Below are 20,594 nucleotides of genomic sequence, written 5' to 3' on the forward strand. Positions count from 1 at the left end.
AAAATGAAAAGTCACGTTCAAGTTTAGAAATTTATAATACACTTTTGTATTCTGAAGGCTCTAAGAAGTGCAGTACTCCAACACATTTTAGGTTTCTTTGGACAAAGAACACATAGAATATCATTTAGTGGAATAATGTGAGAAATGTTTAGCATTAAGACTTTTCAAATGAGAGTTACGAGCCAGAGATTTAGTTGTATTTGTTGTGGCTCATTAGATAAACCTTAGTTGATTATCTCAATTCTTTGTATCTCGGTATGTCTTTGATTCTGTATTACTTTGGTCAGTCTTTTCTTTTTTTTTTTTTTAACTTACTATAATCAAGAAAAAATAAAAGTTACCAAACCTCATTTACTAATACTTAGATTTTATAATTCTGGAAGTTGGGCTTTTGCAATTTTGAATATCTGTGCAAATGAATCTGCATTATAATGATTGCTATAATGCAACTGAAAGTTTTTGTTTTAACCTAAATCAAGGATAGATGGTATATTGTCTGTGTTTATATATGTATATGCATACACATACACATTTATATAAGCTTTTTTATATGTTTAAGCTTTTGAAAATATTTTTTCTTCTAAATTTTCTTCTAAAATTTTTGAATTGCTTAGTCTAGGACTGTCTGAATGTATGTAGCTCTTTAAGAGAAGCCATCTAGTTTTTAAAATCTAATTTTTCAAGTTATTACTATATTTTCTTCTATAATTTAATTGGCTTTTAGTATCTACATCTATGTACATATGCTAAGAATGTGTGTATGTTTGTTTATGTCTCATTGTATGTATTATTTTATAAACCCATCTCTTACCCACATTTCAGAACCTAGGATCAATGAAGCTTTTCTTTTGCTCATTCCATTTCCCTTTATTTTGTGTTTGTTTTAGGTATGATTGCAGCATTTGCTGTTGCAGTCCTTGCTGCAGGTATCTCCTTTCATTACTTCAGTGATTAGAGTGAGGCACAAAGAGTTTCCTGGTCATCCAGTGAACATTGATCCAGTGAACTGTGAATAGTAAAGTTGTCAACAATCCACCTGCACTTAAGACAGTTGCAGCCACATCTGCTGCCATAATGAGGATTAGGTATGTTTCTAATACAAAATCACCATCTGCCTTGGTAGCTCTGCATGTATTATAGGTGGTCCAACTTTTCAAAAATGAGGTTATGCATTTAGGTGAGAGTTGCATGTAATTCATCATTATTGTCTATTTTTAAAAAAGCTTTTAAAGTAAGATACCATAGATTTTAGTCCTGTTGATTTGAATCACACATTGATTTAGGGCATTAAACATTTGAACTGTCAATTCTTAGTAATAGTAATAGAGAATTATGGGAAATTCCTACCAAGTGTGGCCACAGTTTGTGGAGTGACTTCATCCTTTGGGATCTGTTTAATACACACTGAGTTCCAATATATTATATGTTTTGTTCTGACTATGGGCTCGGAAACCTTTCCCAAGAGGTTTGATTAATACAGAAAGACAGATCCTGTTCTTACTCACGTTACCATATCATAACTGTTTTAATATGTTAAATAAGACTTTTGCTTACAGTAGATTTTATGCTAGATTCTGTGAAGCGACTAGATCCTGAATAAAATCTACTTTTGAGTAGGTTCAAAAGAAGGAGGAAAAATCTTCAAAAACTACACATCTATCTTTTTTCCCCTACAAAAATGAGCATATTTTAAGTTGGGAATCATGAATGCTGTTATAGGCACCCAAGTGCATTGTGGTTTTCTGGATGTCAAATTCCAGCAGCAATGCTACCATATGCAGTTTGCATCAAACCAAAGGTAGGAAGACAGATATGAACATGAGATGGTTAAATATTTTGTAGTACTTTGTAGCTCCTGGCAGAAAACCTTTCTAATTTACGTCCAAGGTTCCCATAGATTATGATTAAGTAATATAATTTTGTGACTGGAAATCATCTACAAGATGAAACCAGAAAGCATGAGAAGTAACTTCTGGAGAAAGTAAACATTGAATTTAGTTCTCCAACTTCTCATCACCAACCTAAGAAATAGAGGTAAAGGGTAGAGCCACAGGCTCTGATCTGAAAACCAGGTGGAATTCCTAAGAATGAGAAATACATTTATTGAAATAAGAAAAAACTTGGATGTGTTCAACAATATAGAACTGATTCTGTGGAGAACTGATTGAAGAGACCAGTGAACTAAAAGTTAGATCTAAAGGCATTACCAGTTGAACAGCAGGGAGAAACAAGAGCTAGAAAATATTAGAAAGTTAGGAGTTCTGAAGGAAAGAATTATAAGGACTAGGGTTACTAGGAAGAAACCATAGAGACAATGGAGGAGAGATAGTATCTGAAGAGATGACAGAATTTTCTACAGTTGTTGTGAAAACAGGAATTCGGGAAGCACATCATATCCAAAACATAAAAATCCATGACTGGGCCACATACGTGAATGGTGAGATACCAAACAAGATTTTAAAAGCAATGAAAGGAGGTACTCTGAACACAAGATCATCCACTACTTAGTACAGCAGAATGTCCCCAAAAGATGGTATCTTCAGAATTCTGAGAACTCTCAGTTTAGAATTTGCACAAAACTGACCACCAACAGATCTTCATTTAAAAAGGTGCAAAAGTTTGATCTTCACCAAAGGAAATTTCTCCAAACAGATGACCTGAAGTGAGAAAATAACATGAAAAATATAAGTACATTTAAATTACTTTTTGTATAAAATAATTGTAATAAAAGAAGTGTATAAGAAATTGTGTACAAATATAAAGCTAAATAAATATTGTTATGCATCAATGTGGAATTTTTAAGTAAAGTTATAATGGAAAAGCCATACCTCTTATAAAATGGGGGAAGGGTGACCAGAAATTAGTGTTCTGAAGTTGCTTTTATTATTTCAGGAAACTGGTTAACGTACTATTTACCCTTAAAAAACAATGATTTAAATATGTATATTCAAATGAATAAATAAGAGATGAATCATTCCAAAGAAAAATAAACATAAAAAATAGTGTCTTATTTTCTCATTTCTGGGACACAATACCTGACACCCACAAGTTAAAGGAGAAAGGTTTATTTTTGGCTCAGTTTGTGGAGGTTTCAGTCCATGGTCAGTTAGCTCCAGTGCAGGGCAGCATGGCAGAGGAGAACATCTTGTGACATGGTAGCAAGAAGCAGAAAGCAATTGAGAGGAGAGATAGCATATCTGCAGGCCACGCTCAGATTGAGCCACCTCTTTCCACCAGGCTTCACCTCCCAACATCAGACCCACCAGTGAACCCATCAGTGGATTAATCCAGTGATGAGTACCACACACTCATGACCCAGAACATCTAGATATAAACCAAAAGACTCATCCACATCCCCTTATGCAAATGCATTTAGTCCATCTCTATAAGTTGCCAAAGTCCTCACTTTCAGCATTACTGAAAAGTCCAAATTCTCCTGTGAGATTTAAGGCAAACTGCTAACTTTGAGCCCTTATAAAAATGAAAGTTAAAACACTTCCAACATATGATAGCATAGGATGCACATTACCATTCCAAAGGACAGAAATAGGATAGAAAACAGTGGGGCCAAAGTTAAGACTGAAATGCAGCAGGGCAAATGTTAAATCCCATAGTCCATGCCAGCACTTGGGGCCATTTGTGGCCAGATGTGAACTCCGAAGGCCTTGGGTGGCCCTGCATCTATAGCACTGGCAGTGGTTGTAGCACCTGTGGTCTCTCTCTTGTGCTGGCTTTGCTCCCCTCTTGCTGCCTTCCTGAGATCCACGTTTCTGGCTTCTCCAACTTTCTGGGGTCTCCACTGCACTGGCTTCACCCTCACAATTTCACACTGCTCTTTCAGGGTCATGCTGCCTGGCTTCCCAGACCTTCGGAAACCTGGGTGGAAGAATTCTTAACTCTTAGATTCTGGCTTGCGCCTAAAACCAGCACCATGTGAATGACACCGAGGTCTGCCACCAGCTAGAGCAATAGTTGAGCCCTTTTAGCATCTTGCCGGCAGAAGCCTTAGAGTTCCTGAATGATTGAATGTGATGAACTGAATTCCCATTCTCTAGGCTGTTGCCATTCTGAAGCATAGTGCCCTAGGACTGTCTTCTCAAAGCAGTCTTTTCTTGCAATTTTGATCTTGCAAAAGGTAGAGTCCTGCTGGTTCTTAAGATATGCTCTGGCCATCTTTTTTATTGTCCTGTACCAAAGTAGTTTTTTTTTTTTTTTAATGTTTTTTTGAGACAGGGTCTCACTATGTAGTTGAGACTGACCTGGAAGTCACTCTATAGCCCAGACTGGTCTTGAACTCACAGTGATCCTCCTGCCTCAGCCTCCCGAGTGCTGGGATTACAGGCTTGTGCCACCATGCCCAGCAAGTTGGATTTTAATGCTGACCTTTTTAGTAACCAAATTCTCTGCTTCATCTTGCCAGGTCCAAAGCTTACCAGAGCCTCCTTTCTAGGCAAACTAAAAACTTAAAATCATTCTGCTGGACTGTTTGCTCTTGATTTTCAACGTAGAGCTGGCTAAAAGCCCCTAACCATCCTACCATCTCAACATTAGACTGCATTGAAATTTCTTCTACCAGACTAATCTGCTGTTTTTAATCTCAGTCTTCCACAAAGTTTCTGGATGTGAGCAAAATGTAAACATTCTGCTAGAGCATAACACACATTGACTGGAGTCTAATTGCCAGTGGAGATTTTCCAAGTGAAACCAACTGAGCCTGATCTTTGTCAAATACATTTCTAACAGAATCCTGGGGTCCTGAGCACTGACCAGAATTTCCCATCAGGCTTAACTCAATAGCATTCTAGGGCTTCTCCAGCCAGCATCTCCAAACCTTTCTAAACTCTTCCCGCAAGCCGGTGTCAAAGGCTTTTGGAGTACATGGCCAGGTAGCATCACAACAATGTCCAGTAATCAGTTACAGAAATGAGGATTATAATTGTAATTGTTTTCTCCTATTTTGTTAACATGTTTCTTTTGTAACGTAAATGCTGATAGACTTAATATTGGTTCTTAAGTATTGTTAAACTTCCTGTATAATATTTAAGTTAAGAAATGCTGTGACCAGGCATGGTGGCTCACGCTTGTAATCTCGGCACTTGGGAGGCTGAGGCACAAGGATCACTGTGAGTTCGAGACCAGCCTGGGCTACATAGTGAGTTCCAGGTCAGTCTCAACTACATAGTAAGACCCTGTCTCAAAAAAACAAAAGAAAAAAGAAAAAAAGGAAATTTAGCCTTCTATTCTGGGAAGGGAATTGGTATGCTTCTGTTTGTATGCAGGATAGTTGTACCATGTTAGGCACAATTATGAACTAGCTACTGTTATCTGGAGACTATGGTTTAAGGAAATTTGTCTGGTTGTCAAGTTGATACAGTGTATCACTGTTCACTAGAGGAACAAATTTAATATAAGATGTGTTATAAATTTATAAGGTAGACATACACTGAACACCTGCAAAGTTGTGTGGAAGAATGCCCAAGGTCTATCTGTATGCTGGAGGTCTGAAGAATCCAGTCATAATTCAGAGGCTTGGAGCTCACTGCAGAGTCCTGTGTGAGCCCATATCAGTAAGCCATAGAGTGTGCTGAAAAGCCGAAGAGTCTGCACTGCAGGGCTGGAGATGTACATACAAAGGTGATGGTGAAGACTGGACCTCCTCCAAAGAAACAGAAGCAAGACTTCCTTCTTTCCTTTTTTCAAAATTCCATCCTACAAGCCTATTAGTTGGTGCCACACCCAGAATTGGTCTTGCCTCCTCAGTAAGTCCATCATTCAGACACACCCCGAACTACACAAAACCAATCAGCTAGATGTTTCAAGCTGAAAACACAGTTAACTATCACAAATAGGAAGGGGACAGTTCAATACAAGTAAATGAGTGGGGGAGAAAATTAGAAAGGAACCTAATATGGCTGGGAATATAGCTCAGTAGTAGAATGCTTACCTAGAATGTACAAGGAGCTAGGGTCTATCTTTATCACTAATAGTAATATTTTAAATTACCTACTTGATGGAGTTATCAGATTTTCTTGACTGGGGGTGATTTTTGCTTTCCAGATGAAACTTCTGTTTCCTACTATATAGTGAAACAGTCAGAACAACCCATTTCTCTATAAACTGTCTAATACAGTACTACTGAGATTCAGTTTGACCTAAGTACAGTATTGAAGAATATGTTCCAGGACCAGGGATTTAGTTCTGTGGCACTGCCTGCCTTGAAAGTGCAAGGTCCTGAGTTTAATCATTGGTACAAAGAACATAAACCTTTTGATAATGTTATTAAAGACAGGGAAGCACACTGAAAATAACACTAAGGACAATTTTAATTTTGTGTAATACCTTATAAAATAACCTCAGAATGTATGAACTATAGGGCTAAAGAAACTCAGCTATAGTGAGATATTTCAACAGCTCTTAAGCAAAAATGAGAAAGCATTTCACAATACTGATTCAATGTACATATTTAAAATACTGTATTCAACAATTAGAGAATTTAAAAAATTATTGCGTATTACAAACAGCTTTGTGCTACTTACTAGGCATGAAGTGAATAACAAATTTGAGGTAATTGGTATTGAATGAATAATGAGAAACAAGTAGATGTCAGTAATAAAGGTTAATTTTTTAAACCATAATTTATAAAAAATCTAAAATGCCTTTGTAGATGTAAAAAGAAAACTTAAGTACTTAGAGCCTACTTATATGTAATTTGCTTTAAAAATCAATGTAGCAAAAATAACACTTTAAAGAAATTTATTTTTAATGGTATTTTTAGTTATACAGAATAATGGGTTTCATTTTGGCACATTGGTAGTACATGCATATAACATACTTTGATTATTTCTGCCACATTACCCTTTCCCCTTTCTTCCCCTCTCCCCTGTTCTTCCTCTTTTCTAATGGTCTCCCTTTAAATGCTTAAATTAAGGAGAAAAGACTAAACGTGTAACTTTAGTTAGAAAAACAACAAAATAAACAAGGTAGAGGCAAAGAAATATGAGAAAGAATAAATGGATCAAGAAAAGATACAGGCTCACAAATTCAAATGACAAAACTATAAAACTGGCATAAGAAAATGACACATATAAACAGCATAAATAGTGAAAAAGCGATTTAACCCGTAGCTATAACAGAGCTGACCCAGGAGCACTTCGATGCTAATATTTATGAGATTTTGGATAAAATAGAGCAAACTTTATAAAACTTTGCTTAAATTGGCTCGAGAAATGAAAAAGCTAAATAGATATTCAGTAATTTTGAACAGTAAATAACAGTTTTAAAATTGTTTACACCTGGTCAAGGTTTATGGTAATCTTTACTCCTTTTGCAAAGACTTTCATTCCAAACTTGTGTATAAACTCTTTCAAAGCCTCAATAACAATATTTTCCAGCTTATTGTATGAGACTAGAATAATTTATTACAATCAGACACTTTATGTGAAAATATAGACTAATAGACTAATAGCACTTCTTAAAACAATCAGAAGCACTATTCAGATTTTCAGATTTTGGGTTTTTTTGGTTTTTTTTTTTTGTACTGGGGATTGAAATCAGGATCTTCCCTCTGCAAGGCAGATGGCAGAACCACTGAGCTAAATCCTTGTCCCCACTGTTCAGATTTTATTTTAAACATTATATTCAAAAGGACAGTGCATCATTACTAGGTTGTATGCATTAAAAATCAAGAGCATAATAAGGACACCTATTAGCCCCACTTCCATTGATAATTATCCTCTAGAAAAATGAGTAGAAGGCAAACCAGGAATTTTAAAAGGATGTCACTGGATACATAAAAAAAAATATTTAACCTTATAAGAATTAGATTGTGAATGCCATTTGATATTCAGTAGTTTGAAATTTAGGATATGGTAATACTAATGATGATTTGTATCAAGAAGACATCTGTTACACTGCAAGTGGAATTTTAAACTGGTACATTGTTCAGAAAGCACTTTGGTATTATCTTATAGGGGTATGCACTCACATATCCTAACCATTCTACCTCTACATTTGTAGCTTAGGAAATTCTTGCATGTGTGCATTCCAAAAGTACATTACAACAGTGTTTATGGCAGCCCTGTTTGTAACCATCCAAAAGGCCACTGACTAAAATAAAAAGAAATTTTTGGTTTTGTAATTTTGTTGAACAGGCAGAATGATCTTTGTGTAACAACAAAGAGGAATTGTAGAAATAAAATGATAAGTCTCAACTCTGTGTAATATGTATAGTTTCTATAAATTTGAACAAAATCTAAACTATTGTGTAGGAATGCATATATATGTGATAGCAAATATTTGAGGTACAGTAAAGATAAACATTCAGAATAGTGATTACTGTCGGAGAATGATGGCAAGAGGGGGCGTGAGGTGTAACACACAAATGCATAGAACAGGCTTTTTGATATTTTAATTCTTGAGTAAGGGATTGTCTTGATGTGCATTTTATTAACTTGATGGTATAACATTGTTTCATTGTCTATTACTCATAAATCTCTAAATTGGCTTAAAGTAACCATTTTATCACAATTCTGTAAATTAGGAATCAAGTGTGTAGCGAGAACAGGACTTATCTAGGGTCTAAGTAGTTCATTCACTCAATTGGCAATTGATGGTAGCTGTTGACTGAGAATCCAGCTATCGTGTTGTAGTTTCCCTGTGCAGCATCTCCAGATCCCTTGGAATTCTTCCATCATGGTTGCTGGGTTTCTTCCTGTCATGATGGCTGGTATCCAAAAAGTAGCATTTCAAATGTGAATACTCCAAAAAAAAAAAGGAAAATGGAAACCTGGTCCTTGAGGCCATGGCCTGGAAGTTCTGGAATATTATTTACACTACATCGAATTGGCCAAACCAATTTTTTTTCTTTTTATTGAGTTTATTGGTACAATTTAGGTATGCAACACAGTTACATTCATTGTTGGGATCCTGTACCTTTACATTATAGGTCTTGATTCTTGTTTTTTCCCCTTGTCCCTGCCCTCCCTTCACCCTCTCCTCCCCTCCTATTTACAAACACTTTATTTCCATTTTTTCAGTTTCTCATATTTTTTTCCTCTCCCTTATTACCTTTCCCCCACCCTTCCCACTTTCCCTACACCTTTAGCCCTTTACTTCCTATTTCACATTATTAATTATCTCATTAGGATCCTGTGTACTATTATAGTTTTTCACACCAGAGAAACTATTTGGTATTTCAGTTAAAGAAATCTCTGTATGAACATTAAAAATAGGGAATCCTAAAATAAAACTAAAAAGGAAAGTAAAAGAGAAAAGGCAATGATGTAAGATTAAAATAATCCTTAGCTCTGAAGATGAAAATGGTCCCTGAACATATTTAAATTGCTTCTTGCTCTTGTAGTCTTATCTTATTCTTTTTTTCATTATTTAGAGAATACTATATTAGTTTCTGTAATCAAACCCACATAGATATGACCTTACATATTTAGTACAGTGTATTACTCCTGTACAAATGGAAAAATAAAAAAATTTAAAAAAAAAATTAACATTTCTAGACCAATATGGCTGTCCATTTCTGTACAATGCCGATTCAACACAGTAAATTGGGATAACTTTTCCAAAGTTGACAGCACCGTTAAAGTTTCCAAAAATTCAAATTATGTATATCTATATCTATATCTATATCTATCTCTCTCTATATATACATATGTATATATATATGTATATATATACATATCTATATATATATATATATACATATGTATATATATATACATATAAAGACCAATAGTAGTATGTTATGCATCAATAGGAGCAACAGCTTTTCCAGGTTCTGTAGTCATCTGAACAAAATTATAGACATTCAGCACATTCCATTAAAAAAAAAACAAACAAAGAAACTAATAATATCCAGAAAACAGCAAAGTTCTGTTGCTGTTGTGGTACCTGGCACCATTTTTTAAAATTAGCATCTTAATCAGCACTTGGAAAGAGAACATTCTAGAGTAATATCATTAAATATAGCTCTGATAAATCACAGTCCCTACTATGTATCATAAAGCAGGTATAAGATATTTTACATTCATAGAGGTATGATACAGTACTGTCCTACATCAATAATACTAGAATCAGTTTTGGTTTGAAATTTGCTTTGTCTGCAAATAAGATTGCTAGCCCTGCTTTTTTCTGGGCTCCTGTCACATGAAAAATTGTTTTCCATCTTTTCACTTTCAGTCTATGGGCTTCTTTTTGCACTAGGTGTGTTTCCTTGTATAAAACATATTGTTAGATTTTGCTTCTCATTCCATTTTGCCAGTCTATTTCTCTTGATTGGTGAATTGAGGCCATTGACATTGATGGTTATAACTGATATGTACTGACTTATTATTGTCATGTTATTGGCCTTTTGTTGACTCTTTTTACTTTTTCTCCCCTTTCCTTTTAGCTTCTTGCCTTGCCTATTTGATTTACTCTGTTGGGCCTCATGGTGTTGTTGCCTTCATTGTCTTTTTCTAGGATCTTGTTTAGAATTGCTTGTAGTGCTGATTTGGTATTCATGTAGTTTCTCAGGTGTTCTTTGTCATGGAAGTGTCTTATTTCCCATCCATTTTGAAAGAGAGTTTTGCAGGATGCATCAGTCTAAGCTGAAGGTTGTTCTCTTTTAGTACTTGAAATATCTCACTCCAGGCTCTCCTTGCCCAAAAGGTTTGTGTTGAAAAGCCTGCTGTGATTCTGATGGGCTTTCCTTTGCATGTGATTTGTTTCTTTTCTCTTACTGCTTGTAGTATTTTGTTCTTCTGTTGGGTTTCTGGGATCTTTATTATTGTACGTCTAGGTGTAGATTTTTTTTTGATTGTGGCTAGTTGGGGTCCTATATACCTCAGTTATCTGAATGTCAAATTCTTCCCCTCTGGGAACTTTTCTGTCATTAATTCTGTGAACAGCTTTTTAAAGTCATTTGTATTTTCTCCTGCTACTTCATGGATTCCTATCAGTCTTATGTTATTCTTCTTTGCATCATCTAGGAGTTGTTGGATTGATTTCTCATGATCCCCGACTGTTTTTAAGAGACCTCTCTTTTCATGGTCACTGACTGCAATCTTATCTTCTCTATCTGAGAGTCTATCTTCACATTCTTTTATTCTGTTGTGTACACTTTCAATGGAGTGTTTAATCTCCTGGATATTTGTTTGAATCTGTTTTATGGATTCCATTTCTTTCCTATGTTGGGCTTTTATTTTTTCCATTTCTTTCTTATGCTGGGCCTTCATGGCTTCTATCATGGTCCTGAGTTCATCCTTTTTTTTTTTTTGTCAGTTTCTGCTCTAGAGTCTTGAATCACGACTTCCATTTTCCTCACTATCTCTATGGTTATCTGGGAAATTATTTTTGTTTTGAATTTTTCTAAAGCCTGATTGATCTGTTTTGTTACTTCCTGTGCTTTGAGTTCAGGGTTTCCTGGTGATTCACTGTTGGCCTTTTCATCCTCATTTGCCCTACTGTTTGCTATTGGTGAACTGGAAGTCTGTCCTTGTGTCTTGCTTAAGTGTTTTCTCATTTTTACTTTTGTTTTTGGGCTGTCCTTGGTTTAATTTCTGGGTTATCGCCCAAATTTTCCTGATATAGTTGTGCCCTAGCTTCTGGGTCTCTAACGACCCACAGACATTCTCATGTTCATAACATCAGAGAAAAAAGCTCATCAAATCAACTGCAATCCTTTATTGATATAATCAGCAATACATTATGATCAAGCACAACTTGGAAACTGACCACCTGTGGTAGTCACTAGTCTATCACCCTTAAACCATTTGAATTAAATTGAAATCAAGAAGCAGTCCAGAACATGTCTGCAGTGAACAAACTTTTCAATATAGTGTATTTACTATTTAATAGCTCAGACAGAGCTTGGACTGAAGACCCCTGATCTCAGTAGCCAAAGTAATTTACATCCTAGATTAAAGAAGGAAAAAGCAAAACCCTTTCCTTTTTCTTCAGAAGGAAAATGAATACATAAAAAAGGGAGAGCCAGGCATGGTGACCCAGGCCTATAATCCCAATGCACTGGGAGGTCGAGACAGGAGGATCACAAGTTCCAGTCCAGGCTGGGCAGTTTAGTTACTTGAGAATCTCCCTTAAAATAAAAAGGTTGGGGATGGATCTTAGTGCAAAGGCCCTGGATTCCATTCTCAGTAATGAAAAAGTACATACATACATACCTGCCTACATACAGAAAAGGGAAAGAACAGAGGGTGAAAGGAAGGAAAGATGCGGGGGATTGGTATCTTTGGAGATGTTACCATAATGTACCCTCTGGCTAACATGAACACATAGAAAACTTTAAAATCTACACTGAATTATTTTCATTTAGACAAAGTTATTAAAATCTAACATCTGAGTTTATTGCTATTCAGAATCTTAATCCTGAGTTTAGGTGTTTGGTGTATCAATAACTAAATTTGACTAAAATAGAATCTAAGAACTGATTAAGCTACCTCAATCCCTGTTAAGTTCCTCCTTACAATTCTGTGAAAAAAAGATCTTAAAAAACTGAATAATTTAAGTAATAATTTTAATAATTTAAGTAATGTTCTTTCCCTAAAATGCTGTCTTTCAATTAAAGATTTTTGTACAGAGCTCTGTGTATTGCACTGTAGTCATAAAATTTGGATTATATTCAAATCTTTGCCCCACTTAACACCAGTGTTTTGAAAAACAACTGTGAAAATACTTTCAAAACAGCAAAATCAGAGACAAGCCAGTTACTTTTTTTTTTTTTTTTTTAAGACAGAATCTCATGTATTTCAAACTGGCCTTGAACTCACTATGTAGCCCAGGTGATCCTCCTGCTTCAACCTCTCAGTGCTGGGATTATAGGCATGTGCCACCATGTCAGGCTTTTTGCTAGTCACTTCTAGATCCACTTTAATCCTTTGTCCTTTATAACAACTAAATCAAAAACCTATAAGTAAATTAGTTTCCTTTTTAATATGTTGTAAATTTTATAAATACTCATTGGCTATATTTATTTTTTTTAATCTTCATTAAATTTATTGGTACATTTTTGGTATACAATAGAGTTACATTCATCATTGGGCTCTTATCAGGTTCTTATTTTTCCCCATTCCCCAGCCCTCCCATTAGCCCCTCCATCCTTCCCTGTTTACAAAGACATTGTTTCCACATTTTTCCTTTTCACATATTTCTTTTCCCTTTTTACCTTTCCTCTACCCCTCGCACTTCTCTACTCTTAGACTTTTCTTCCTATTACCCAGTATCAATTATACATTTTTAATTGTTATTTACACTTTTACTTTTCACACCAGAGAAACTATTCAGTATTTACACATGTGTGAAATTAATAAATAATTGACTATATTTATTAATATTCATTGACATAGTTGAAAGTTCCCACATAATTATTTCTTAGGCTAAAGTGATAAATCAAGAACAATTTATTAAATATTTATTGTGTATTGGCTAATATGTATTTAGACAAATCCTCAAAGTAAGAACCAACAAACATGAATTTGTAATAGTTTGAATTAATCTCTAATGAAAAGTGTGATCATAAAATACAGTGAATATTTATATATATATATATATATTTTTTTTTTTTAAGAGAAGATACATTGCCATTAATCCTTCTCATAAAACTCCTTGTTATCTTGTACATTCCTATCATTCTTGCTACTTTCATAAGCAGTTCTGGAAGTCTTTTTATAATGTCTTAATAGTTGAGCTGTCATGGCTGCCTTTTATGTCCGAAATCAATTAAAAATGTTTACCTTTCATGATGATTTTGACTTTGAGGAAGTCAGTGCTAAATCTGCACAGTGCTAAGTCTGGTAAATAAGATGACTGAAGATACATGGTAATATTTTTATAAGCCTGCTTTTTTATTGGGTAGCATAAAGCATCAGCATTCACCATACTTTTTTATTGTATCTTGTAAATCCATTCATAAAAAAGAACTTTTAGAACTACTTCAGAAAGAGGCAAGAATTATGGAATAAATGAGAGATGTTAGACTGTAATATGTTTGTCTAAACAAAAATAATTCACAGATTTTTAAATAGATCCTTTATGCTTCCAAATTAGCCCTATTGAAAATATTTTCTAGTTTTAAATTATATGTAATAATTATGGAGAATATAGTGTCTCCCTTAGATCTGCCAAAGAAATAAACTTTGGGAAGTCAGTTAGTTTGCTCTTTTGGTTGTAAAAGAAATATCTAATTATATCCACCCTCTTTAAATAGTGCTTTACATTTGCAGAAGACTTTCATTTTTAACATACCCTTTTAACAATTTAAGAACTGAACTTCAAGGAAGTAATTAGCTAGACCTAATGGTTAGTGGAATATACAAATTAAGTAGAAAGACACTTCATCAAGGGGATGATTAGGTATGTAGAAGCATGAAGGGATGACTATAAGAACTAGGAAAATATAAATTTAATATTCCCAAAAAGGTGAGAAAGACAAGTTCTAAAGCATAAGCAAATAATTAGCCTTTGGAGAATGAATGCTGCTTCTAGTGTAATATCTCAAAGGAGAAGAAAATCGGTGAAAATGTTCACGGGCCTGTAGGTTTGGTAGTAAAAAGTTGAAGATGTCACTTGATGCTTCACATTTGTATGCAGTTGGCAAGCTCATCTGAGTAGAAGAAAATGAGAATAAGCAATATTTGAAAGAATTATTTCAAATAATGGTAGATCAAGTTGATCAAAGAAACATAGTAAGATAGCTATGTGGTGGTAAATTTACCTTTGAGGTTAGTCAAAATAGGTGGAACTGTGTTACCTTCCTTTTAAAAAAAATCTGTCTTCTCAGCTTCAAGAATAGAAAAAAATGAACAGAAGTATTTGAGAGTCTCATTTAATAAATAAGTAGAACACAAAGAATGGCCTGGAAATTTAAGATAATGATGGACCATCAAATCTAAGCTGAATGAGAAAGGGAGAGAGAAGGCACAGGGGACAGGAAGCATACTTTAACTAATTTTAAATGCACTGCCAGGGATAAATGAAGTGAAATATTAGAATCTTATTAAGAATAAGGATTATGGGGCCGGGGATTTAGCTCAGTGGTTCTGGCACCTGCTTTGTAAGTGCAAAGATCCAAGTTCTATCCCCATTACCAAAACAAAAGGATTATGGATAGGTATCTGATGATAGGATTTGATGCATAAAGATAAAGGTGAGTCAAGTATCCAGCTTTCGATAAGTGAGAGAATTTAATAGGTCAATAGTTGATAGTTACAAGCATAGGAAAAAATTGCTGCACACAAATAACATAAGCCTAAAAGATAAATAGAATTTTTACAGAAGTGAATGAAAACAATGACCTGGGGTGAGAGAGTGTCAAGAAGAGTATTTATATTATGAAATAATATGCCATCACCACTTAAAAGCTATAAAGGGAAAAGTGTATCCTTTGAAGAGTCAGATTTTAATTATGGCCAAATATGAAAGCAATGCTTGGAGAAAGGTTGACCGTAAAGGAAGGTGTGCTGATTTTAAAGAGCAAAATGTACAGCCTGTCACAGAGATGATGGTACCATAGAGTATTACAGTCAAGGACAGGTTAGGAGTGGGCAGAAAATGGGGAGTGAGAACAGGTGTCAAGGAAAGCTTACATTTTGGATACTGACTATGATGAATGCAAGGTTAAGAATTATGGCAGATTGAGTTTCAGGTTGTTTAAAGGAGGATGGAATTTGGGGCCTAGTGGTCAGAGGTACTCTCACTTAGCCTGAGTGAATTACTGTTGTAACAGGTTTTAGTAGCTGCACTGTGTAGTTTGGAGATGAGAAGGAGCATAGGTAATGATGACAAAATAAAAGCATTAAGACTAGAGGAGGAATATAACCTATAGCTATGATTTTCATGTATCCAGCCCTAAATTTCTGGAATAAATCCAATTTAGTTATCTTTGATCTTCAATATATACTTTTGGGTGTATTTAGTTTTGCATCCATACTAATAAGAAGCATTAATTTGCAGTTTTCCTTTCTCTTACTGTCATTAGTTCTGGTATCAAGATTGCACTAGTTTAATAAAAATGAGTTGAGAATTAGTGTCTCAGTTCTCTGAGGAAGACTGTATAAAATTTTCTGTTGTCAGTTTGATATAATTAACTTGTGAATATAGTGTTTAAGTTGCAAATCTTTTGTTTTTCAGGAGGAAGTAATATTTTGTAACTACTCTTCTGGCTGCAGTATTAACTACAGAATTATTCAGACTTTTCACTTTTCTTATGTCTGTTTTGATAAATTTGTTTTCAAATATATTTACATTAAGTTGCTTACAGTATTTTGAAAAATTTTTATCTCACCTCTATATTTTTATTTTTAAGTTTTTCCTAATGATGTCTGTGCTTCTTTCACTTCCACTCCATCCTATACCATCAGTCCAGCAGATATTTCTCTGTTCTGTTGCTCTAGAGAATCAGCTTTTGGATTTCATCTATTGAATTTATATTTTACTGATTTCTGGTCTTATTTCTTTACTTTTCTACTTTATTAATTTACCTTTGCTTCCTCTTCTCCTCCTTCTCTTTCTCCTCCTCTTTCCCCTTCTCCTTGTCCTTGTCCTCCTTCTACATCTTCTTTGTGAGTGTGTGTGTGTGTGTGTGTGTTTGGTGCTGGTGATGGAGCCCAGGTTCCTGCGCATTCAAGGCATCCACTCTGCCACTAAGCTACAGGCCCAGTTCTGGCATACTTCATTTTCTTAATGTATTGAGTTGTCTACGCAGATTGTTTATTGTCTTCTTTTGTAAATTATATTTTCAGTAGTAAAACTACTCTTTGTTATATACCTGAAATTTTGAAATATGAATGTTTGATATGAAATCATTTTAGTTTTAAGAATTTTACATACCCAGTATAATTTATTTCTTGACAAGGGAATTTAGAGATATGTGTATTTGTTTTTAATAACAAAAATAAATTTCCTATTACTTTTTGGTTAATTGTACTGCAATCCTAAAATACGAGATTATTTTGTCCTTGTTTACTGTTAAACTTTGAAAGTGTTCCTCATGTATTGGGAAAAAAAGGTGGTTACATCATTTATTATTGGTTGCAATATTTTACATGTTTTTAGATATATCTTGTTAATTATGTAGTTAATAACTACATATATACTAGGTTTTGCTGTTTGATCTAGTTTGAATGAACTATATTGAAATCTCTGATAGTGAATTGTCACATCTTCCCTGTATTCTTCAATTTTTACTTTGTATATTTTTGTGATATTTCATTAGGAATATTTAAATATACATTGTTAGATTTTTCCAGTTAAATGTGCACTTTTAATATTATTGGTTAACTATTCTATATTAATTTTAAATTTTTATTTTTAACTTAATATTTGCTTTAAAAATTATATTTGCTTGATAAAACTTTTCCATTACTTTGTATTTTCTATTTTCTGTATCCTTATGTTTTAAGTGTATCTGTTTTGAGTACCAAATATTTGGTACGGAAATAGCACCTATCTTGAAGAATAAAGTTTAAATGATTATTGTGTTTGTATACCTTCATAATTTATATGTATACATATACATATACATATATGTGTATATGTATAATTTGATATATCAAGTTTTTCAAGTCCGCTTGCTATAAAATAACTTTTATTATACACCTGCATATCTTCATCTAAATTTATGTCAGTACCATTTTGCTCTTTATACTCTTTTCAGATTTCAAACTTTTAATTAAGGATCAAACTTATGAAAATTGCCTAATAAAATATTATTGTTTAAATCCTTTTGAAAGAAAAACTTTTTGTAGTACTCAGAAGTATATTTCTGTATACAGTTACTTTATTCCCCCCAAATCTCAGGTCATCAAAAAGAGCATCTATGTGCCCAAATATTTCACAATGTAAATGTAAATTCTTACAATTTTATTTCTTTTCACTTGTCTCACAGATATACCACATGCATGGCTAACAGCCTTGGGATTCCCTACTCACAGTCCTTTATGGATCTTTCTAGTGTCAGCGGAAGTGTTGCCCAGGTAGGAAACTATGGAGATGATTCAAGTGACAGATGATGAGAATTCAATTTCCATCAACTTGTAATAGGGTGGGAGACAGAAAATAGACATTTTATAGAGAGAGGTAAGTGATTATTGACAGGGGATGATTTTTTTCTTTCCCGATGATATTTGGCAATGTCTAAAGATAGTTTCAGTTGTCAAAACTGAACGTTCCTGGCGTCTCATGGGCGGCAGCCAGGGATACTGCTAGACAACCTACAGCACAAAGGATAAAGTCTGACAGTAAAGAATTATCTGGCCAGACATGTCAGTAACAGCTTCAGATGCCTTGTTAGTACCCGAGGTCATCAGAGTGAATAATAGAACCCAAAAAGGCAAATGGGGTTGACTAATCCAAGAACTATCATTATACCAGGACCATGTCAAGAAAAAAAAAAGGGGCAGAAGATATGCCAAAGACAAGGAATGGTCACAGAAACAAAGAAGAATTTGAAGAGTAATACTATGAAAATGAAATAAAATTGAAAATCTTTCAATTTGAAAGTAGTCATTGGCATTCATAGGGCTCAAAATCAAGATAGACTGTAGAGTTTAATGTATTTGGTAAGTAGGTGAATGGGCTGATATCTTCCATTTATCTCTCTCTTCAACTTGGTAGTTTTGAAAGACATTTCTCTTTCAATTGACATATTGTCTATAAAATGTTTCTTATCTAGAGTAATATGAGATATATGTCAGTGGTGGTAAACTTAGGGCATATGTGCTGCAGGAGGCTGTTATCACTGAAAGTTCTAAAGGTTAGCCACTACTGGTATAGATTAACTGAATCCTGGCTTCTTCATAAATTAGCTTCTGCTTACATAAATATTTCTTTAATATCATATATTTATGTACTGCATGCACCATTTTACTTATTGTATAAATATTAATAATACCGCAGGAGGAGCATAAATTTGAACTCAGAGTGGGCAAGCTAGTGAGACCCTGTTTTAAATACAAATTTTTCAAAAGGTTCTGGAGATGTAGGTCAGTGTGAAGGCCCTGAGTTCAAACCCAGTACAGTAAATAAGTAAGTAAATAAATAAATACTAACATTGCAGTGATACTTGTCAGGCACTGTTCTAAAATGATTACATGACTTACTCATTTTTTCTTCATAACAACCCAGTAAGGATGTGCTTTTATTCCAAACAAACAACAAACAAACAAAAAACAGGTAAAGGGAAGTTAATTAGTTTTCCCAAGGTCACAAAAATTAGTGAGTGTTTTCAAGACTAGAAAGTCTGACACCGGTGCTCAAGATAACGCATCACTACCACAGTACAAGTATAGAAAAACATGCAGGTGCCTTTATTATCTATTGCTTACAAAAAATATTTGTTTTGTTTACCTTCAACTTTGTGATGTCAAGGACATTGCAGATTATCAATAAAAATTTTGAGAACAAATGAATGAATGAGTTTCTCAACATACAAGACAATTTTGCTATTTCCTTACCAATTTTCCTATTGCCTTTCAGCAAATGCTTTTATCTTTTCTTTCAAGTTATTATTTGAATAGTTTATTGTGAGACATGTTATGACATTTTAAACATTTATATTTAAAACTTCATTCTTTTGCTGAGAAAAATTATCTCTTCTCCTACCAAATAAAATAGCAGATTAAGTGTTTACATGAGGAGAGTTTGTAATCCAGGATTTCTGCTGCAGTAAATCCAAACATTCTAGTCAAATCCTGCCTTTCATGCGACTCTTCCTGATGAGTGTTTCCATCAAAGCTTCACCCTCACTGCCCTTAGTCACCAAGTGCTTATTTTGAGAATGGTTGCTATCATCACTGACTGTCTACACAGGTACCACCTAGTTACTTTTGTTTGGCAATTATGGGTTAAATACATTCCTGGGCTTAGTCTTGCTTAAGCTTGCTTGCTGTCTGCATTGAAGTATGGTAGTCATTTCTTACAAGAGTAAAGTAAAGCTTTCTTTGAACAGAAATATTTCAAAACATTGATTTTTATCTTTTTTATTTTTTACATAGATGAGAGTTTTCTTTCACTGTTTAGCCTTTCTTTTCTGCCTTTAGCCTGCTACACTGCATTATGGTTAACACTAATGATTGAAAATAGTTTATATTTTATTTTGTTAATATTGTTCTCTTTTGAGATATTTGACCATCCTTGCTCACTAGCTTGCCACCATTCTTAAGTACTTCTAGCCATGGAATTAGTGTCATTCTTAAGCTATTATACCAGGATATTCTTGAATTATAAATATCTTGTGCAAGAATTCTTTTTTTTTTTTTTTTTTTTGGTACCAGGGATCGAACTCGGGTCCTTAAGAATTCTATATTTTGCTGTAGGCTTTATGCCCAGTAATTCCTTGATAGACAACTAGGATTAATACATTTGCTAGCCTTTGCTTGATAATAGAAAACATGTTGAGCTATTTTTAAAAGCTCCTTACATAATTATCCTGCATACCTCCCTCCTAGCACTTTTTCTCCATGTGATATGATTGTTGTTCACTAACTTAGAAATAGGCCATGGGGTCCTTAAAACAGTTCCTAATTCAGAAACAGAAATAAAGATTTGGGATTTTAGATACATGTACAAAACAGCAATAATATGTGAGT

General features: G+C 34.2%; 1 protein-coding gene across 2 annotated transcripts in view; it reads left to right on the forward strand.

Annotated features, from left to right (window-relative positions):
- The window catches only part of Odr4 (odr-4 GPCR localization factor homolog), a 30,492-nt gene extending 25,971 nt beyond the window's left edge, over window positions 1–4,521 (forward strand). Inside the window, exons 14-15 of one of the 2 annotated variants that reach the window (XR_004516657.1) lie at window positions 888–1,085; window positions 4,421–4,521. Coding sequence is in view for 1 of the 2 variants with exons in the window: in XM_010635427.2 (XP_010633729.1) it covers window positions 888–955 (68 nt within the window). In the remaining variant the exon portion in view is untranslated. Of the gene's footprint in view, window positions 1–887; window positions 2,464–4,420 lie in introns of those variants that run through there. The other variant, XM_010635427.2, reaches the window with a different exon arrangement.
- Window positions 4,522–20,594: the final 16,073 nt, after the last annotated feature.

Source organism: Fukomys damarensis, unplaced genomic scaffold, assembly GCF_012274545.1.
Source record: "Fukomys damarensis isolate Sample0158 unplaced genomic scaffold, DMR_v1.0_HiC HiC_scaffold_11, whole genome shotgun sequence".
In the NCBI taxonomy this organism is placed as follows: Eukaryota; Metazoa; Chordata; class Mammalia; order Rodentia; family Bathyergidae; genus Fukomys; species Fukomys damarensis.